This window comes from Glycine max, chromosome 16 (genome assembly GCF_000004515.6).
Source record: "Glycine max cultivar Williams 82 chromosome 16, Glycine_max_v4.0, whole genome shotgun sequence".
NCBI classification, from domain to species: domain Eukaryota; kingdom Viridiplantae; phylum Streptophyta; class Magnoliopsida; order Fabales; family Fabaceae; genus Glycine; species Glycine max.
In genome coordinates, this window is record NC_038252.2 from 4,777,826 (window position 1) to 4,801,306 (window position 23,481).

At 30.8% G+C, this 23,481-nt stretch overlaps 2 protein-coding genes across 2 annotated transcripts; one reads left to right on the forward strand and one right to left on the reverse strand.

The window, feature by feature from the left end:
* Positions 1-6,522: 6,522 nt before the first annotated feature.
* LOC100801963 (mitochondrial phosphate carrier protein 3, mitochondrial) lies at positions 6,523-8,974 on the forward strand. Its single transcript, XM_026126031.2, is given in 5 exon segments — positions 6,523-7,270; positions 7,398-7,441; positions 8,081-8,295; positions 8,390-8,514; positions 8,619-8,974. Coding segments are annotated over 5 exon segments (1,182 nt in total). The 5' UTR covers positions 6,523-6,539; the 3' UTR covers positions 8,686-8,974.
* A 1,025-nt stretch (positions 8,975-9,999) lies between these two features.
* On the reverse strand, positions 10,000-15,190 carry LOC100780187 (V-type proton ATPase subunit C). The gene is made up of 11 exons (XM_003548871.4): positions 15,020-15,190; positions 14,877-14,945; positions 14,662-14,789; positions 14,375-14,474; positions 12,888-12,955; positions 12,665-12,806; positions 12,346-12,462; positions 12,028-12,153; positions 11,616-11,699; positions 11,452-11,531; positions 10,000-10,512 (listed from the first exon to the last, which is right to left on the reverse strand). The coding sequence occupies exons 1-11, from the start codon at positions 15,155-15,157 to the stop codon at positions 10,410-10,412; spliced, it is 1,155 nt and encodes a 384-aa protein (XP_003548919.2). The 5' UTR covers positions 15,158-15,190; the 3' UTR covers positions 10,000-10,409.
* Positions 15,191-23,481: the final 8,291 nt, after the last annotated feature.

Here is a 23,481-nt window from a genome sequence, read left to right on the forward strand (position 1 = left end):
TGTTATCATGAGTCAACTACTAGCTATTTAATCCCTTTTTTGTTGTGATTAGTTCCGGGGAAAATGCAAAATTGATGGGAATCCAGTCACCTATCGCGATCGATATGTTGGACTTCTCGTTATGGGTCTTAATGACTCAGGCTTCACCAAATCAAGATAAAAAATTTGTGTTCAATTCAAGCTCCCAAATTATAGTCCAAAATCCTTAAATTATATCGAGCATGGTCAGGTTAGCCTTGTCTGTTGAATTGGTTTTGCCATGACCTTTGTATGCAAACCAGCACATGATGGTAGGGAAAATGAAAGTGACTATTACATCGGAGTAGAGGAAGAAGATAGGTTTGTGAGTAAAGAGTAAGAGTGAAATGTGACAAGTCTCATGAACTTTTAAATATTTTGTTAAGGATCAATAATTGATGGGTCAGAAATACATTTTATTTTTGGGTATAATTTGTGTGATTCTTCTCCCATCGGGTTGGTTCATTTTTTAGGTAAGGTGATATTTTGAGTTGTCACTCTATGCTCAAGTCGGGGATCGAACACCAAACCTTGAATAAGGAATCCAAATATCAAATTACTTGTGTTAACAACTTTTGGTTATGGACATACATTCTAATTGACCTTATTGGTGTTTATGTGATTTAATGTCATCTTAATATACTTAAAATTATCAATTTATTGTCAAATTGATTCTTATTGATGTCTTCTTAAATGGACAATCACATGACAAATAATGTGACACATTCAATATTTCTTAATGATGTTAATGGATGGTTAACTATATCAACAAACTTGACTAATACAATTTCATTTCGCAATAAAAAAATCATTGTTTATTCTTTTGAAAATTGAGTTAAAGGAGAAAAAATTATTTTGCAAATGAACCTTCTATTAGTCTTTCATTAATTTTCTTTTGTTAAGTAAATTTTTTGTTTCCTATTTAATCTTTTTAAATATCATGACCTTTTCATTTAATCATTTTAAATATAAGTGGTCTTTCATAGGGCTGACAATAAACTGAAAGAGAATAAATTACAGCACATATTAATTTAAATGTTACATATTTTTAGAAATTGAAAACTTATTTAGGTTTCTTTTTCTGTTATTAAAAAATGAAACTAAGGTACAGGAAACATTACACCAATAGGCAAGAACTTAGGCAGAGAGAGTCTGTCCCAAAAATTAGCACAAAAAAAATGATTAATTAGTTTCACAAAACATTTTAATTAGTTTCTTTTTTTTATTAGTTGAACAATTCATTTGATTATTTGACAAATAAGTTTTTTAATAACTTCTAACATTTTTTAAATATTATTTGAAATAATATTTTTTAAAACACTATCTTCTATTTTTTTATATTTTCTTTTTTTTTTATCTTTGATATATTTATTCATTTTCTTGTCTTTTTAATAAATCATAATTTTATTAGTTTTCTGTTATTTTACACTTTTTAACTACTTCAATAGCAAATTTTACCGAATACTTTTAATTTGATAAGTTATTTTTTAGGTTTCTAACTATCAGCTTTAATTTGATAAGTTATTTTTTAAGTTTCTAACTAGCAGCTTTAGCATCCAACCACCGTCTAGCTTTTCCTGAAAAACTGGCTGGTGGCGGGAAGGTGAAAATTTAATTTATTAAATTATTAGTGTTTTATAGAATTAACTGTCGCAATAACTGGAAAATATAAAATGATATAAAAGTAATAAAATCATGATTTATTTTTTAAAAAATAATAATTTTTTTATAAAATATATTAAGAATAAAAGTAAAAAAAAAATATAAAAAACTAAAGGATAAAGTTAACGTTTTAAAAATTATTATTTCAAGTAAAATATTAAAAAGTGTTAGAAGCTACTAAAAAAGTTTATGTACTAAATAATTAAACAAATTTTTTAACTAGTAAAAAAAATTAAAAATAAATTAAAATGTCTTCTTCAACATAATCCAACTTTGCATATAGCAGCCGACAAACGTTAAACACATTCTTTTTCAAATTCGAACGCATTCTATAGGAGAGTTCTATAGTTTTCAATTTACTATTTTAACCAAATATGTCCATTATAACTCATAAATATGTAAGGCTGACTTTCTGGAAACCACTCCAATAATCTCGTTTCTTTAATATATACGTATTTTGTAATAAGTTTAATATTGACAGTGCAACTGTATATAGTTTGCAACAGAATAAAAAAAAATAGAGGAATCTGGGGTCATAATTAGTTGTACCCTATAACCAATGGAATTGAAACAATAGTGTAAGATCTTGATTGGTTTACATGTGAAAAATAATCTATTTAACTGGATAACAGGTTAAAAATATCTATAGTTTGAAAATATAAGGTGTGTATAAAATAAAATAAAAACAAAAACTAATAAAACAAGTAAAATTCTAAAAATGAAAATAAATTAAAAACAATTGGTTAAGACCTAATTAAGTTTTTGCTCTATCAAACTATTCATAATTTCCTTATTTAATTCTTCATTTTTATTTTTTAAAATTAATAAAATATCATTTTATTTCTTAAAATTGTGGAAAGGTTATTAGTCATCCACAAACAAATTCTGTTAAAAAAATATGTGATGTGACATGTTATCTATTATGTATACATACATAGCATAAATAGAAATCAAATTCACACTAAATTGATAATTTAGTGAAATAAGAAGATTAAACTAAAAAGCACAAATCAAGTCAGTTAGGACAAGAAACCATCAATGATTGGTCTTTTATCAACAAAACATTAAAAAAAAAATATGAGAGCCTTCAGGTCTTCACGTCTCACCCCTCACTCCCTTAATCATAATCCTATTTGCTTCCCCTTTGCTCCGTCGCAACAATCACCCTCACTCTTAAGTCATGAACTCACGACAACGACTACATATGACGAAAAGGCTAACAATTGTTGTGATAGTTTTATTTCCCTCTTTTTTTTTTTTGTTCATTTTTTACTTTCTACCAAATTTCAAGGATAACAATATTCGTGAAAAAAAATTATTAACATATTTATTTTAGTATAATAAATTAAAGATAGATAATTATTTTGTTTTATTATCACATTTAGAAGAAAAAAATTGAAATGTGATGCTATGATAGTCATTGTAATTGTTTTTAATATGAAAAACGCTTATATATCCTAAAGTAATCTCAGATATCATTTTGTAAAAATTATAACGAGGGTACTTGTATATTTAATGGTTTATATGACTTTGTAAATGTTGCACAGGTCTTCTATTATTTTAAATGAGAAAAATGGTTATATAATAGTTATCTAAAATTATTTTAATCATAATTTATTATTTATGAATTTTTAACCATAATATTAATATGAAATAACTAGTGACTTTATCGATGACTCGTTTTTCTCAAATAATTTGACTAGCTATCTTTAGTGATTTTTCTCTCTCAATCACATTTTTTTTATTCACAAAATTTAAACTCAGAATCTTACTTAAAGGAATTGAGTTCAACATCACTTAAACCAACGACTTGTTGGTCCCACTATTTATAATAAGTTTGATAATTTTTACAGAATTACCTTAAAAGTCATATAATTAATGATCTCTGATGAATAAAACTAATTTATCACCATTTAACAATACACATAACTCAATCATTTAAAATGCAAGTTGGAAACATGTATTGCAATTCTGTAAGTAACTTATGTCAAAATCATGTCTAATGAATTAAAGTTTCAAAGGCATCCTAACATATTAAATATATGTAGATAAAAAAAGATAAAATACAATTTAGAAACTTATATTATAACTTTGTACGTAGCATTTTCCAAAATAAAATATCAAATCTTATGTCAAAAAATAAAGAGTTAGTTTCTTTTTATGGAAACACACTTATGTCATTTCATTAATAATAAGCGCAGAAATACATGAGGGAACAATGTTAAAAACTTGAGAGCTAGCATGAAAAGTTGACCCATTGTTAAGGAATAAGCGACAAAATTTGTTTGTCTCTTGACCAAACCCACCATTGAGTTTGAAAAACTGGAAAATAAAGTGTGAGTTTACTCTCCTAAAATTCTTAGTCTCATTTTCGCTCAACAAAATTATAAATAAGAAATTTGATTATGACTCAGTCTTCACCAAATCTAGCTAGCCTTGGCTGAACCTGATTATGACTCAGGCTTCACCAAATCAAGATAACAAATTTGTGTTCAATTCAAGCTCAAAAATTATAATCCAAAATCCTTAAATTATATCGAGCATGGTCAGGTTAGCCTGGTCAGTTGAATTGGTTTTGCCATGACCTTTGTATGCAAACCAGCACATGATGGTAGGAAAAATGAAAGTGACTATTACATCGGAGTAGAGGAAGAAGATAGGTTTGTGAGTAAAGAGTGAGGGTGAAAGGTGACAATTCTCGTGAACTTTTAAATATTTTGTTAAGGATCAATAATTGATGGGTCAGACATACATTTTATTTTTGGGTATAATTTGTGTGATTCCTCTCCCATCGGGTCGGTTCATTTTTTAGGTAAGGTGATATTTTGAGTTGTCACTCCATGCTCAAGTCGGAGATCGAACACCAAACCTTGAATAAGGAATCCAAATGTCAAATTACTTGTGCTAACAACTTTTGGTTATGGACATACATTCTAATTGATCTTATTGGTGTTTATGTGATTTAATGTCATCTTAATATACTTGAAATTATCAATTTATTGTCAAATTGATTCTTATTGATGTCTTCTTAAATGGACAATCACATGATAAATAATGTGACACATTCAACATTTCTTAATGATGTTAATGGATGGTTAACTATATCAACAAACTTGACTAATAAAATTTCATAGGGCTGACAATAAACTGAAAGAGAATAAATTACAGCACATATTAATTTAAATGTTACATATTTTTAGAAATTGAAAACTTATTTAGGTTTCTTTTTCTGTTATTAAAAAATGAAACTAAGGTGCAAAAACATTACACCAATAGGCAAGAACTTAGGCAGAGAGAGTCTGTCCCAAAAATTAGCACAAAAAAATGATTAATTAGTTTCACAAAACATTTTAATTAGTTTCTTTTTTTTATAATTAGTTTCTTTTTTTTATTAGTTGAACAATTCATTTGATTATTTGACAAATAAGTTTTTTAATAACTTCTAACATTTTTTAAATATTATTTGAAATAATATTTTTTAAAACGTTATCTTCTATCTTTTTATATTTTCTTCTTTTTTTATCTTTGATATATTTATTCATTTTCTTATTTTTTTTAATAAATCATAATTTTATTATGTTTATGTCATTTTACACTTTTCAACTACTTCAATAGTAAGTTTTACCTAATACTTTGTTATTTTTTAATTTTCTAACTATCAGCTTTAACATCCAGCTACCTCTTTCTTTCCTGAAAAGCTGGCGGGTGGCTGGAAGCTGGAAATCTAATTTATTAAATTATTAGTGTTTTGTAGAATTAACTATTGTAATAATTGAAAAATATAAAATGATATAAAAATAATAAAATCATGATTTATTTTTTTAAAAAAAATAATAAATTTTTATAAAATATATTAAGAATAAAAGTAGAAAAAATATAAAAAAAACTAAAGGATAAAGTTATCATTTTAAAAAATATTATTTCAAGTAGAATATTAAAAAGTGTTAGAAGCTACTAAAAAAGTTTGTATACTAAATGATTAAACAAATTTTTTAACTAGTAAAAAAAATTAAAAATAAATTGAAATGTCTTCTTGAACATAATCCAACTTTATAAAATTATTTGAAAAATATTACAATGATGCCGATTATATATTATGTTAACTCTTTATAATTGTTTAAAAAAATTTACTTCATATTTTTCAATAAAAGAGGTTGCTTGAAACATTTTTTTATGAACAGCATCTATCTATATGTAAAGGAAATTTGAAATATTCATGGTGGTTAATTGAAATTTTAAATTAACTTTCATCCTTCGACCTCTCTCTCGATCTTTATTTATACATTTTTATAATTCTGTATGGTTAATTTATAGTTAAAAATCACGAGACATGTGTTCTAATAAAAGTTCAAAGGATAAAAACAATAATTCTGATCCTTTGATAAAAATAACTTTTGGCTCAAAAGGAGAACCAAACATACACAAATTAAACAAGTAGTTGTTGAGTCGCGACCAGCGAGCTGATTTCCATTCCCCCTAACTATCTAGTGTCAAGATGGTAAATCAGAAAAGTTAGCGCCAATATAAAGTACCACGCAACGTGCAGCCAATGGCGCACAAAAGAGAGAGACCCTTTCCTTCTCTCTCGCCGCTGCATTTTCTCCGCAACACAATTGGCACCATATAGAAATTGAGTTCTGTTATATCTCCCAAAGGATTACAAGAGTATATATATATATATATAGCAAAAGTAAAAACCGTATGAAAAACTGAATCCTAAAAGTATGGCACGTGTGCAACTGCATGTACCACGTCTACAACTATTCAAAAGATAAAACTGCATCTGGTTGTTACACCACCAATATAAAGTACCATGCAACGTGCAGCCAATTGCCTCCTTTTTCTTTCTCCGTGCCCTAATGGCTCTCCCCGACTCTTCTTCCCGCCGCAACTCCCTGATCCCCTCTTTCATCTACTCCTCTTCCTCCAAAACGCTCCCTCTACACCACATGCTCAACTCCGCCTCCGCCGCCGCCCCCTCCCCGCCGCCGGAAAACCTCCACGCCGGATCGCGCGGCCTCGTGATTCCCTCTCCCAGCGAGTCACGCAAGATCAAGATTCCCAAGATGTACTCCCTCGAGTTCTACGCCGCCTGCGCCAAAGGTGGAATCCTCAGCTGTGGCCTCACTCACTTGGCCTTCACTCCTCTTGAAATAGTCAGGTGTAATATGCAGGTTCTCTCTCTCTCTCTCTCTCTCTCTCTCTCTCTATATATATATATATATATATATATATATATATATATCGATCTGTCTTATTGTGCTTAGATTTAGGGGCTTAAGGAGCAGGGATTCAGGGCCTTTTTCCGTGGCTGGGTGCCTACCTTGCTTGGTTACAGTGCCCAGGGTGCTTGCAAATTTGGCTTCTATGAGTTCTTTAAGAAGTACTATTCTGATATTGCTGGCCCAGAGTATGCAAGCAAGTACAAGACCTTGATCTACCTTGCTGGTTCAGCATCTGCTGAGGTTATTGCTGATATTGCTCTTTGCCCATTTGAGGCTGTGAAGGTCCGTGTCCAAACTCAGCCAGGTTTTGCAAGGGGTTTGTCTGATGGGCTCCCAAAATTTGTCAGATCCGAAGGAACCTTAGGGTATGCTTACAAATGCTGTTAACTCGTACATTGTTTTTGGTAGAGGATGTACTGTAATCATTCTATGTTGATCTATGCTCGGAATTAAGATTCGGTTGTGATCTTATTAAATGTCTTATGATTTCAGGCTGTACAAGGGATTAGTGCCTCTATGGGGACGACAGATTCCATGTAAGTAAGCCATCCATATAGTTTGTAGTTTGCATTATACTTTTTAGTGCCCTCTTACTGAATTGGATGTGTTTGTGCATTGTTCGGTATCTCTTGGGTTACCAGAATAGATGGTGTTTTAGTTTGTACTCCAACTTTAAGATTTATCAGGTTACTAAATTCTCATGTCCTGATTGTTGAGCCATTGTGGCACTTCCCTGTTGCATTACAGTTTTTGTTGGGAATTAGTTGTCATTTATTGTAGATTTTGGATGCATATGCCTATACAACTCTGATTATTCACACTATATTATGATATTTATAATGTATTATTGGTTCTCAGCATTTCCATATTGCAAAGTATGGTTGGTTTGTGAATTGTATGCTTTTCATAGCTTTTTTTTAATCTTATTTATGCCGCCTTCATCATGATATGGAATTATTATTTTTGTTCTGTGCTCTTACTCGGTTTAAAAATTGAAACTTTTTGTCTGTTGAGAAATGATGCTATTTGTCATTGTGAATATTGGTGGTGAAATTTGATGTTTTTTGTTGTATTAGTTTGAGGTCTGTTTCATTTGCATCTTATAACTTGATATATAAAAGGTCCTGATACCTGATAATATGACCTGTATAACATAAAAATGTTCTTTCTTGCAGACACAATGATGAAGTTTGCTTCGTTTGAGACCATTGTTGAGCTGATCTATAAGCACGCCATCCCAACACCAAAGAATGAGTGCACCAAAGGCCTGCAACTTGCTGTCAGTTTTGCTGCTGGAAATATTGCTGGTGTACTTTGTGCAATTGTGTCTCATCCTGCTGATAATCTTGTCTCTTTTCTGAACAATGCAAAAGGAGCAACAGTTGGTGATGTGAGTGTCAGACTTGGTGCATGTTTAGTATAATTGTTTCATATTGCATCTGTTTTTGACGAGCTTCTTTGATTTTATATACTGTATAATGCAGGCGGTGAAGAAGCTTGGCCTGTGGGATCTCTTTACCCGTGGTCTTCTCTTCCGTATTGTTATGATTGGAACTCTTACTGGAGACCAATGGGTTATATATGATGCATTGAAATTGTTTGCCGGATTGTAAGTTTACACAATTGCTAGTCTTATGATAGGGTTCCATACTTTCATATATATTGTTTTCCTTCAGTATTGACGTTCTAATGAAATAAATTTCCCCTTCCCAGGCCAACCACTGGTGGTCCTGCTCCTGCAGCTGCTCTAGCTTCTGATGCTGAGCTTGCAAAGGCATAGAATGTCCTATGATGACACATTCAACAGTTTGTTTACGAAACTTAGAAAGCCAGTGAATAGGGACACCATAAATAAACAGGAGGATTGCAGAAGTTGCTTGAGTGGAACTCGAGCTTGGTTGGATAATATATTCTTTTAAAGTTCAGACATCGTGTTTCCATTTTTCTTAAATTTGAGTATTTTGAATTTTTAGGAGGATGGTTTTGCTCGCATCCTCCTCTTGCTGAAAACTTTGTAGGTAGGAATGATATAATTTTGCATGCTAGGTTCTCTACATGCCATTGTCAAACGGGAATACTCATTTGTTTTCTTGTCTGTGCATAAGCACAGACGCATATGCAAATGTCTAGATTGAGATAATTTTTACTCCCTTTATTTGATTATTTCTTTTGGAAAATGTTCCTTTTTTGTTGTATTGCAATCATCAGCTCTCTTAAACGACTGTTATCATGAGTCAACTACTAGCTATTTAATCCCTTTTTTGTTGTGATTAGTTCCGGGGAAAATGCAAAGATTGTTGCTAGGTGCACCCAGCATTATTGCTGGTGCACCCAACATTCTTTAAAAATGACAAAATTGTCTCTGCTAATTTCTTCCCTTACGAATCAAGTTGATTCATAAGTTGATTTTTAAGACTTACGGATCAACTTAATCCGTAAAAAGACTTACAGATCAAGTTGATTCGTAAAAGACTTACGGATCAAGTTGATTCGTAAAAGACTTATGGATCAAGTCTTGATCCATAAGTCTTAAATATTAACTTACGGATCAACTTGATCCGTAAAGTGTATTTTTGTCTTTTCGTGGTTAGTGCTGGGTGCATCAGCAATAATGCTGGGTGCACCTAGCAGCACTCAAATACAAAATTGATGGGAATCCAGTCACCTATCGCGATCGATATGTTGGACTTCTCGTTATGGGTCTTAATGATTTTGAACTGAATGCATATATATCAAGATTGCACACTAAAAGCCACGAGGCAGCTCAAAGGTCTACTACTGTAATGAGTAAGCTTGAAGTGAAGAGCTTTTGAAAGTTCTCTACGAAAAGTACTAAAACGTTAGAATAATTTATTAATAAAATATACGAGGATAGTTAATCAAGAAACCTGCTATAACTAACAGTAGTGAGTGGGTATAGATAGATGAAAACTATTGGTAAACATCAAAACAGAACAAAAAATTGACCTCTTGATTAAGATGTATTTTTTAGAATATATGTATATAATAAACAAATAATTAAAAATAATTACATATGATATCACAAAAAAAAAATGTCAATCTTATAATATTCAAATAATTTAACCGAAAAAAGTACCCCAGAAAAACATCTTTAAATATTGATTAATTGAGAAGTACAACAATAAACAACCTTATTGCATCCAAGTAACAGTTTATTATTACACTCTGCAGGGCTGCATTATTCTCTAAAGGGATGAGCCAGAGTATGTCACATCTCCAAGTTCATATAATCGCCGACAAGAAAACTTACACGAAACAATACAAGTTGCTAATGGTCAATCCTGGCACCAGACGCTACCCTTGAAATTCATTAAACCCTTTTGAAACTTTGATCGCTTCAATTATATAGATAAATAACAAAGAATGAAATATGATCGTAATGTACAATATCTTCTTCAAATCCTGTTTGCATTGGCATTATTGCTGTCCAAAGGAGCCCATAATGGATTGTAAATTAAGTATCGGGCTGGTTTCTGAGAGCCCTCAAGCAACATTGATGGTGAAAGACACATAGGGGTGAGCATCGGCATCACCTGCTAGGCCAGCCATCCCGGCACCTACTTCATCCTCGGTCTTCCAGTATGCACTGCACAAACCATTTTAAAGGTACAATATTACCATGTAAAATAGTCACTGTATCAAAAGATGTGAGAAAGGCTAGTTCTGCTAAAGCATGATACTACAGGAACAGAAGTACCCAAATTCAGATTTAGTAGACAATCAGAAAATTAGTCAAATATTTTTCATGTTGTGTGACTTTAAGATAGACATGTCACATGATCCTTTAATGAAATCACATGACTAATTTGAAGTTACATTACTTGATATTTTATTCTTAATCATTCATACCAACATTGATCAAAATACACCTTTTTAATTTCTTACATAAGATTGACTTTCTCACATGAATCACTCCTCCCCTGCCCCACAAACTCAGATCTCAAACTATTTATTTAGAGAATGTCAAGAGAATAGAAGATTTATAAAATTTCAAATAACTATCTACTATCAGCAACTTCCTATGTTTTAAACTGCTGAATATTGGAAACTGCAAAGTGACCAGTACCGTATTTTGTCATTTTGAATTAGTATAGTATATATTGACTAAAGCACAAACAAATTTCTTCTGTTTACTTCCACTCCTCTTTCATGTAGCTGTAAAGCATGTCAACATCTCAAATGAGTTTAAATTAGTCAAGGATTCAGGATTGTGATGACCCATAAAGAAAAACACCAAATAAGTCTTTTAAAGAATAATGTAAATATGGTGCATGAAACTTAGGTTAAGTACTATCCAACACTGTGCATCCTGTTCATTGACAGACTCTTCAAATTAATTAAACCAGTCATGGATCTTAGCTGTTACTGTTAGTGTGTGCCCTATTCCCCCCCCCCCCCCCCCCAAAAAAAAAAAGCATGGATCTTGAATCCATCTGCTGTATGCCTCTGTAAATTAGACTTGGCAGTGTGTAAAATTACCAATGGCCATATATTCAGACATCATAGACATTAATAAGCCACTTGCCTGTTTGTGCTATCAGTCAACCCTTCAAGGATAGAACGTACTTTCTTCTCGGATTTTACAGAAGGAGCTAAAACACATGCCTGGAATACCCAATACTCAGTGATCAGTGTTTGAAAATCCCAGGGGTCATTAGACTGCACTTTGATTTTAGAAGAGTATATTACCAAGAAAGATGGTGGCAGACCATATCTCAGAATGCTCTCAGCAAATAAACGCACAGCACAAAAGTGCATCCAGGAACTGAAAACCTTTGAAAAAATATAAAGTAAAAAGTAGTGAGCAAGAATAAGTGTTGAGTGATAAAAGGTGAGAAAAGTATAAAATTAAGGTCAACAAATGCTAGTAAATTAGCACAGAAACTAAGGACCACTGTGTAATGCCAGTCCCAGATTGGCTAGGCTAGTACAGAAACAGACACATCCAGGTATAAGAAATCCAGATTGAAATAGTCCTTCAACTTAACATGTTTCTATAATCTCCTTGGTTGTCTACTGCTACCTCTAAATTCTGCCTTATAATATTCTAAGGTGCTTCTACAAATTAAATTAAATTAAGTAATAAATAAGTAAATAATACCTCTCCATAGCTGGTATAGCACCATTGCAACAGAGAAGCCCTCAATCTTTCCTGATCTTGTACCAATTTATCTAACTCCTGCTTTCGGTTCTCATGTGTTTCTGGACTGTATTCAAAGTCACGAATCTGAATACAATGACATAAAGTTTAATTAAACACCTTTCATCAACTCTGGCATTGATACTAACACTTGCCATTAGGTGTCTCATGCATTCCTTCATCCCACAACTTTCCATTAAAAAGTGGTAGGGTAGGCTTAAAATTATAGAATACGATTATTACCAATATTAACAAATTGAAATATACATAAATACTTACTTGGAACCCTTTTTCACGTGCACTAGTTCTAAAATTATCCGCAACACGACTGAAGAGTGTTACAGTATAAAGAGCATATTCGTTATCCTCATACAACTTCTTAGAAGACCTGGGGACCTAAAACATTTATCCCAATAAGAATCAGAATAAGGAATAAAGCTAGAAAAAAAAGCATGCTCATAATTATTCAATAATGTCAAAAACATCATCAGGATATTTAGATGAATCACAGGGATTTTACAACCAAGATCCATTAACAATAATTCAAGGGAAGTAGCAAAAGAAATTCAAATTGGTGAGTTAATATGGTACGACTTGCCACATAATTTATCAATGTTTCATAGCTTGAGAGCCAATCCTTCTGTGAATACTTGGAAACAATTGCAAGGAGGGTAGTTAAATTTTCTGAAGTTACAATGTCCTCAGGTTTTACCAAGTTGGAAAGATCACGGACTGCTAAGCTGAAATAGTCAAGTAGATCAGCAAAGAAATAGAACATACTATATTTGAAAACTATACCAGTCATAACAACATCCACACACCTTCCAGTTTGCTTTCGGTTGATAGCATTAAGCTGACTGCGGATATTGTTATACTCAGAAACACGAACCTGGCATGAAAGACAAAGTTTAAAGGGCCAAACGGGAAAATTAATCAACATGCAAAATAAGCAGGGATGTTGTTCTTCGATATATTATTCACAATTGGGGGTTACAGAAAACAACTTTAGAGGTGTCTCTCATAATTCATGGCTAAGGTGGATCATAATAAAATGTCATGTAACTTAAGGATCTAAAATGATGTCCTTTAAAAGTGAGAGCAATCTGAAATTAATATCGCAGATGACGACCAGAACAGTACCAAAGCAAAATCCACTGGATAAAGTGGCCCATGGTATTTGAGAATTTACCCAGAAAACAAAACTACAGTCCTTATCTTCTGGATTAATTTACCAATGAACCTTCTATATGATATTGGAAAAACTGAGGTCCTCTAACTAGAATTCAAACAAAATATAAAGGGCCCATAACTCTAATAGAGGTCATCACGGAACATGTTGGCATGAGAAAAAGAACTATCTATCTGTGACTCTGCAAGCTAAAACAGAGAGACAGAGGTGAATCCTTTGTCATTTATATGATGTAAATCATCATCACAAGTGTGGGATTGACAGCTTCAGTCTTATTCCCAAGGTTTTAAAACAGGTCCATGACCATGATTTTGCCACGACCACAAATGTGTCGCATTCAAATAGGCTTCATTTGTCCACAATTTCTTGCAATATCATGAAATGCGACGAAACCACAACTGTGACTGCAATTTAAAACCTTGCTTATCCCTTTTTTTTGCATGACTACAAAACCATCCTTAGGTTGAGTTACACCAGTACCAAACTGACCACAGTTGACAGTTTGATAGTGGCATCAAAGAAAAGGTTGCCCAATCAGATGTTGAGTTTTAATTTGCAATTAAAGTCCAGGGGAGCCTAATGCACATGGATAAAAGTTGAAAAAACTTTAAGCATATTGACTTAAACAAAACATACAATTGATTAAATTGCATGTTCCTCTTGGATTCGACCCATCTAAAGTGAGGGATAAGTTATAAGTTATAACAAATCCATACTTTGTTATGAATGTGCAATTGGCCAATTGTGCATATATTTTACCATAATATCAACTGTTGACTCAAATGGTTGAGAACCTAAACTTTTCCTTCCAAAGTGAACCCCTTTTAATTTAAAGGAGCCAAAATTACTCTGCTTCGACATCAAGTCTGAATTGAAGCATGTAGCATCCCTCCTAAATAGAAAAAAACCAGTCTACACTAACTGAATTATCAACTCCACTCCACCTCACTTGATTACAAGCTTGTAGAAGCCATGCAACCATAAAATAGTTACTATAATTCGCTAGCCATGATCCCACTATAAAGGAACGATTCAGCACTACAGAGACCACACAACAACATATTGCTACAACAACCCATCTCCTAAATCTAACAGAAAGCTGCAAGTAATTGAATATACCTTGAGATCATCCTCAATCTTTGCCACTTGACTGTGAATACCATCCACAATCTCCTTCAAAGGCGACATGGTCGGGTACTTTGCCTCATCCCAAACAAACCTGAACCAATAAAAAAAGACAGATAAAAAATGGCTGGGAAGGGAGACCCCACCAGAGGTGGCCAACCAGTTTCTCCGACGAAGATTAGTGATCGACAAAGACAATGATACTCCATACCAATAACATGGTAATATAAAATATAAAAGAAAACGCAGATCAGAGATTGATTATGAAACGGAAGGCGAGCCTGGTCAAGTAGGAATCGACGGGGACGCCGTCGACGGTGAGGGCGCCGGTGTCGATGCCGGAAACTCTCTCGAGCTCCTCAATCTGGCGCCTGATCTTGTGCGTAACTCCTTCCACGAAATTGTTGGACTAAATAATAATGCATTAAATTGGAGATGAAAGATCAGAGAAGATAAGTGATTTGGAGAAAGGAAAAAAAGTGGAATGAGGATTCACCTTGGCGAGGTCATCGCTGAGGGAGAGGAGAGAGTCTAGGGTTCCGATGCGGAGGTTGGGGATGTTGAACTGCGACAGAGAAGAAGAAGATCAATAGGCAAATAGCAGAGAGAGAGTGTGATTATTATTATAAATAGAATTACTCTGTAGAGAGGAGTGTCGAAGGAATGCTTGGAGATTCGTTCCTGGAATTGGTTCCAGAGCTGAGATGCGGAGTTGGGGACGGGAAGAGACACTGCCCAGTACCTGCTCGCCATTGCTTCCTTCCTCTCTCTTGTCATGATATCACATTATAACTTAATAATATCATAGTCTCAAAAAAATTAACGGCAGAATTAATTTATAACACTTTTTATAATTCAGAAATTAAATTTATAATTTTCATGTCATTACATCACACTTTCAAGTACGAATTTAGTTGTTTATCCAATAATTTTATAATGTTATTCAATCACGTGTAAATTAATATGATTTTTGAAATAATTATCATAAAAATCAACAAAATTTTTATTCTATTTATTCCTATTTATAAGACTCGAATTTGAAATAACTATGTTCTTTTGTATGAAACTTAATCTATAATGTTTTTTCATTAATTAATTTTAGATTAGAAATATTCTTCATTAAAAAAAATACATCCACAAATAATTAGAATAAAAGAATATTAATAATGATGATAATTTTGAAAAAAAAATAATAAATTTAAGATAAATTTATTATTATTAATTAAATATTTTTAAATTTTGATTAATTAAATAATTGTGTCTTATAAATAAGACGAGAAATAATTCTTTCAAACAAAAAGAAGAAGAAACAAGTTAAAGAGAGATAGACTATGTCGATGTTATGCATGTGTAAGCTCCTGGGGCAATTCCCCCTACAAGATTTTACTTTTATTTGTATATGTGTAATAAAAAAATTGTCCCATAAAAAAATTAATATTGTCCCCATAAGATAACTTATTCTAGAGTTTCAAGTCAAAAGATAAAATGTATTTAATGCATAATAAAAATTGAATTTTTACCACTTAGATATAGGTGATTTAAATGTAAAGTGGAAGATTACATTTTATTAGATAAAACTCATTTGAATGAATGTATTGAAAATTGTTTTTGTTTCAACTTTCAAGATAACTTATGTATTATAGTTAGTGACAATCTTTACTGTAAATAGAGAAGAGAATTAGTGGATAAGATATACATGTAAAGAGAACGTGTGAGAAGATAGATTACGACACAAAGTCACTCTGTTATCATTTTTTGTAACTCTTCAGTGTGGAATACTCGGGTTTGTAGAATGATACAAAAATTTAGGGTGAGTTACAATCTTATAATCATTTTGTGATAGTGAAATACTTTTGATCTTGTAATCATTTTGTAATAGTGAAATATTTTTTAGACGGTTCGGTAGACGTAGGCAAAAGGTTCTTGTGTTCATTATTATTTTTTCTGCCTTATAATCTTTGTTATATTCTCACTATCCTTTGTGGGTATTGGAAATTTTGTTTGTTGAAGCGTTGATTATCCAACACTTATTATTAAATGAATGTAAAAATTATATAAGAAAAAAATTATACTAATTTTACTATTTTATCCTTTTAATTTTTATCATTTTTTATGATGAAAAAATATATATATTTTTAAAATATGAAAATACGTGGATGACAATTGTAATTTTAAAAACTTAAATATTTTAAATTTCTTTTGTCATGATATTATGCATTTTGTAAAAAAATTATGTCATTTTTATTTTGGAAAAAATATTATAAACTATTCGGTTAACTATATTTTTTATCCCTAATTTTTGTTATAAAATTTACTTGTAGTCTCTAAACATTTTTATTATTTGATCCCAATAATTTTCTTCTATTAATAGTTGTAGTTCCTATTAACATCAATAGATGACATAACAAGTCACATTAATAGTCGAGTAACTTGTTGTGTATTTGGCAAGAGGCGGCCAAATATATTTTTTAATAAATTGTGTTGTTAATATTATATCTATTCAGATTAATTGATAATATCAAACAAATTTATGAGACGTTAAAAACATAATTTACCCAAAAAAACTATGGGTGATTGCCCATCAAAATTCTTGATGCAGTGATAAGTAATGAGGCTATTATCGCCTAACATGGATATTACATCATTAGTTAATGTTATTACTCGATAATAAGAACTAAAATAGTTAATGGAGGAAAAGTAAAAGTATAGTGACCAAAAATACTAAAAAAAATATTTAGGAGTTCAAAATGAAATTTTCAAAAAATTTAGGACAAAAACATAATTAATCCTAAACTATTTCTTGCCCCTACTAAGAAATTTTTTTGGATCTATCATTGAATATCATACTCCCTTTGGTTTCAAATATAAGGAAAAAAACACAGCATGTTAACTAAGAACGTTAGTTAACCACATTTAATTATATCAATTTTAATTAAATAGTAATTTTTTTCAACTTACTCATCATTGAAACTTGATATGAATAAAAAAAAAGTTATTAAAACTAGCACCTCGATTAAATGAAGAATATTTTACCGATAATAACATTACATAAGGTAAAATTAGTTGGAATTATCTTATATTTGAGACCAATAAAAATGTATTTTTCTTCTTCTAATATTTGAGAATAGAGGGAGTACAAGCTAAGGTTGTGAATGGTTTTAGACTGTCAATGCATATGCATAGCTATTTTTTTATGGTTTATTATATATCAAGGAAAAATATATTTAGACACCGTAAATGTTATTGAACACCTTTTTTGTACGCTTAGCAAGAGAGATAAAAAAGAAATACAATATAAGTATGATAGATGATGTAATGTGACAAAAGAGAGAGATATGAAAAAATAAGATTGTTGCTGAGGTATTTTAATTAAGGCTAAAATGTGTTTTAGGTTATTGATAAATTAGAAAATTTTATTTTGGGTCCCTAATAAATTATTTATTTGCATTGAGTCTCTAATAAAAAATTATTAGTCCCTATCAAATATTTTTCAAAGGGAATAATACAAAATGAAAAAAATTTATTAGAGATCAAAAATAAAATGTGTTAATTTATCAGGAATTAAACCCAAATATCAAGGACCAAAAATATTTTTATTTTATTTTATTAGGAACTCAACACAAATAAATAATTTATCAGGGACTCAAAAAAAAATTTAATAATTTGTCAGGAACAAAACATATTTTAGCCAATAATTAATAGGGTATTCAAAAATCATTTCTCACATACAGTATTAAGTAAGGTTATTTTTTTATATAAGAAATGGAAGAATGCTTGGAATGGAACATGCCCTGTAATGCATTCTCTCTCATTAATTAAATTTTATTAAAAACTATAAATAAAAAAATTAAGGAAGGGAATGATGACCTATTTAGTAAGATATTTAAAGACACATTGAAAGATATAATGTTGGCATTGCTACAAATAATTCAACCCTAGTCCTAATATATTTATTTAAGGTACATCAAGAAATGATTTAATTAATTAAAATGTAAGAAATAAAATCAATAAATATAGGTAAAATTGAGAATGTGATCAAAATTACAAATTTTCAAAAATTGAGGATTAAATGTTTCTATTTTCAAATGAGGGACCGAATTGTGAATAGGGAAAAATGGAGGGACCAAATTTTTTCATGCTTAACATTTCATGCCTTAAAATTCAATTGCTTGAATAGTAGACAAAATAGAGTAAATTTAAACCTAAACCCAAATTCAAGACAAAGCACACATATAAGCAAATAAGAAAATAAGTGGAGTTTGGGGTGAGAGAATACGACATCAATATTTTATATTGGTATGGTCAACTTGACCTACATCTAGTCCTCAAGTCATACTTGAGATTTTTCCACTAAGTCAACGTATTATAAAGTAGTGAGTTGATTATGTCAACACCTATGACAAACTCAATTAGGACACCTTTTTTCTGAACACTAGACCTAGTTCCTAAAGATCACACACCCTAGTGAATATGAAGATAAAATAACAAACTGATTATGTCAACACCTATGACAATCCAACCTTGAAACACCTAAACTTATCTCTAAGATTTAACCTCAAGACATCTTTACTAATTATATTGGCCATGGCTTGATAAAGACCTTAAGAAGGTTGTTTCTTATGATGATACTATGAGAAAAGCTAATATTAGTATAACTTGATTGGAGACATGGAACATGATTTAGTAAGATTGTTGAAGCAAAATGTCAATGTCTTTGCATGGGTTCGACTAACATGCTCAATATTGGCCCAAACTTCCTTTGTCATAAGCTAGGTTTAGACCCATGAGCAAAGTTGATTGCTTAGGAGAATATGAGGTTTAGAGAAGGGAATAGGAAAGCTACCCTGGAGAATGATAAGAAGTTATGCAAGGCAAGTTTTATTAAAAAGGTAAAATACCTAACATGGTTGGCAAATGTGGTGATAGTAAAAAGTTGAGTGGAAAATAGAGAATGTGTATTGACTTCATTGATTTAAACCAAACATGCATGAATGATTCCTACCCATAGCTCAATATCAATTATTTAGTAGATAGATCCTCAACGTAGGAGTTACTAAGCTTCATGGGCACATACTCAATGTACAACCAAATATGAATACATATGTGAAAAGAAAAAAAAGACAACTTTCATAAATGAGGCAACAAACTATTGTTACAAGATCATGAATTTTAGCCTGAAGAACTAATCAATCAATTTTAACACACTTGCTATAGATGTGGATTTGGCTTTATTGCACATTTATTGTGTATACTATTAGTATTTTGGCTAAGCTTTATTTTTTTTTTGGATTTTAATTAGGCTTTATTGTAAACCTTGATCAATTCTGATTTTAAAGCCTTACCTTTCATTCTTATCTAGGTCATAACTTGAGATTTGGTAATGTGATTGAGGTTATATTTGTGCCTATAAAAACATTAAAGAAAAACTTATATTTTTTTATGAAGAGGTCGTGAGCAGATTTAGCCAGAATCATGAATTTGAAATCATTTTCTATCCTGATAACCTAACATAGGTTTAGAGTTTTAAGTATATCTTAAGCTATTGAAATCTAAACGACATCACCAATGCTAAAATTTCAAGGTCAAATTTATTTACAATTTAATGAAGGCATGGACAAAGATAGATACTTTACAACTCAACTTGCCTTTGTGAGACTAAATTGTATAATTGGGCTAATAAACATTTGGTGGGCCTATATTTTATGTAGAAGATTTGGTTGACCTAAAGGAGACTTTATAAATACATATCTTTAGGGAAAATAAGAAAGAATCACTAATTGGGGAGCTATCTCACTTGGAATTTTCTCTTTCGTGTTTCAATTTTCTCTTCTTAGTGAAGAGAAAATTGAAAGCTTCCATTGAGAGCTAAACTATTTTTAGATAAATTCATTGGTGTAAGGATTCATACTATTGATTTAGATGCAAATCAAGGAAAAATGGAAAAATGAATAGTTAAAGGAAGTAAGAGCCTAGTTAGGCTAGGAAGCTAAATAAGGGAAAAAGCTATAAAAGCAAAAGAGATCTTGCTTGAAAAGGAGATAAACACTTACAAGTTTAAGACCAAAGTGGAAAAGAAGTGTCCAAGATGGTTCTCTAGATTCAAGTGAAAAAAGGCCAATTTAATGACTTAATAGGTGGTGCATCTATTATGAGATTTGCAACCTAATTTTTTATTAGACTTTATGTAAATATTTTTGACATATTCTAACTATAATAATTTGAGTTGAGAATGAATGGTAAGGATATGGAATAACTCTAAAAGAATACTTACTCTTGATGTAAGTTGATCCCTTTCCTCTTTTCTCTTACTATATATATATGTGTGTGTGTGTGTGTGTGTACGTGGAAATGCTAATGCAGGCATACCATTTTTTTAGTATAAATGCATTAGCAACCAACACCATAATAATTGGATAAAAAAACCAATAAATTTCATTGTTTTATTAAGTTTAATTTAAGAATATTGTAGTCAATTTTTTAAAAATATCATTTCTCTATCATCTTTCATTTCTTAACAACATTAATGCTTATGCGATATGAGAGAGAAGAGAGATATGAGAGAGAAGAGAGAAATGATGTTTTAAAAAATTGACTCTAATATCCTTAAATTAAGTTTACTAAAACAATGGAATTCATTGATTTTTTTGGTGCAATTATTATAATGTTGATTGTTAATGTACTAATACTAAAAAGAGGGTGTAAGTGCATTAGCATTCCATATATATATATATATATTAGAAAGTTATTGTTATCTATCTTATTCATTAATTTCTCGATCCTCACCCATATTTCACTGATTTCTCTCTCGTCTCCCCCCATGTTGCTCTCTCATCTTTTACTATCATCATCTTCATCTCTCCCCCCCCCCCCAGATTTTCTAGAATTAAATTGCACCCACTCATCTGCACGAAGCGCCAATTCACCAATATTTTTTGCACCTAATAAGAACGTGACATGTGACAGTTAACATCACTTGCTAACGATCAACGTCCAATTGTGGCTTGGGGGACCAACATTGCACGATTTTACAAAATAGGAAAACTCAATTCATGAATTAAATTCCTAGGGGACCAAATCCAAAACTGGAGATAAACTAGGGGACCAAAAATGCAATTTTGGCAATTTAAAATGAATAGGTAGTTAAGAAAATTATATATGTGTGTGCATCTGTATGTGTGTGCTTATATAAAGATAGATTGATAATTGTTTGACATGATTGAGATATATCTTTGAGAAAAAGAATTATATATGGATAGTGTAAAAAGTTTTACATGATCATTCAATCACAATCCATCATGTATGGTAAGATTGTTGACTTTTATAGTAATGATTTTAAAAATCATATCAACGATAATTTGTGATTGGATGATTGTGTAAAACTATTTATACTTTCAGTGCATGTTCATTAAACTCTATATCTTTTGCCAAATGATATAGAAAGTGTGTGAAAATGCACTTTCAAAGAAAACAAGAGAAATTGTTAAAAATATCTAATTGAGAGAGTGATTTAGAATTAAATTTACAATATAATAATTTCTAATTTATTATCATAAAAATTTAAGTTAAATTATAAAAATATATTTTAATATTTATGGGATATGACCTTCCAAATGATGGAGAACTACAAGTATGCCGAGAGGTTGAAAGGAGGAAGTTGTCATGCAAAGTATTTAGGAAAGCCATTGAAGTGTTGACATTGGTTTCAACTTCAATGATAAGGACTCTTGTTGGGAATAAATTTGTATGCCCACGATCCAAGTCATCATGTAATCAATTCTAATTTTAATAATAAAATATTATTTTATTTTCATTGTCATATTTCACTATTTGATTAAATAGTCCATTTGATAATGTCCTTGATTAAAATTAAAGACTTGTTATTATAATAGAGATTATGATAATGAGAAATAAGTTTGTTCTAATTTTAATCTAAACCGTTTTTTATCATAGGATTATTGTAAATAAGATATCAATAATCCAGATAGATTAATATATGTGTGATAGTATTTATTGGATAAATATTAATAGATCTCATTTATTAATTTACATATATAGATGAGTCACATGTTGATGTGATCATTGAACTGACTCAATTGAAATTTTCTAATGGTTAAAATTTATCATAAACTGTCAATAGAAAATTCTCAATAAGAGGTATAATAGTTTTCTTTGACCTGAGATTGTCATAGTAATTAACATGTTATTTGTTGTATTTTAATTCCGGACACCTAATGCTTTAGAACACTTGTTGAATGGATATTGGATATGAATAAATATGTGTAGAATTAATGTTTAATCAAGAAGGAATTCATCAACTCTTGGTAATGAGTTTGAGCTCCATGAATAAAATTATATCCTGGCCAATTTAATGAAAGAAGAAATGAGTTTCCTAAATCATTATGAGTTAACTCAAAAGGGTTTGACAATAATACCATACTCTAGATTTAGCCTAGAGTTGTAAGGATGGAAGAAATTATTACACTACTCTTCTAATGGTTCTTGAAAGTAAAATTCTACTTCATGTTATCCAAACGTTAAGGAGTGTTGCTAGACGCCTACCTTGATTAGTATATTAATTTGATTAATATATTATCGACTTAGTATTGAACCTACGGGATTACACACAAACGAGTGTTCTAATCTCTGTCAAAGAAATTATTTTAATATTTGATGATTAATTAAATTAGAGAATTTAATATGATCAAATGATTAATTGATTTCAAAAAGGTGGAATATTATTATATTTTTGATAGCACCGAAAATATAAATAATATGAAAGATTTGGTGGAAGAAAGAAACAAACATGTATGATTTTGTATTTGGAATTTGGGTTGAAAAGGCGACTAGATACATGTTTGACTTGATCAATTATTATTTTAATTTTAATTACTAAATGGTTAGCAATAAAAGGTAACAAGAAATAATATAGCTTAAAAAAGGATACTGTCAATAATAATTTTGATTTGATCAGAATTATTGACGAATAGAGGTCAATCTCAATGTGGATACCCGTAGAGTCTTCATATTATTGAAGAAGAATTTTTATGCTTCAAGAGCTCATTACACCTTTTAATACGTAATCTGTTTATAATATAATTTAA

Bases quoted from the DNA above. Each gene is read 5' to 3' on its own strand.
- LOC100780187 (XM_003548871.4), bottom strand. From the start codon at position 15,157: ATGACAAGAGAGAGGAAGGAAGCAATGGCGAGCAGGTACTGGGCAGTG. The intron at 14,946-15,019 runs GTAATTCTATTT...TCTCTGTCGCAG, and splicing joins TCGACACTCCTCTCTACAGA to TTCAACATCCCCAACCTCCG. The intron at 11,532-11,615 runs GTAATATACTCT...TGGGTATTCCAG, and splicing joins GTCTGCCACCATCTTTCTTG to GCATGTGTTTTAGCTCCTTC.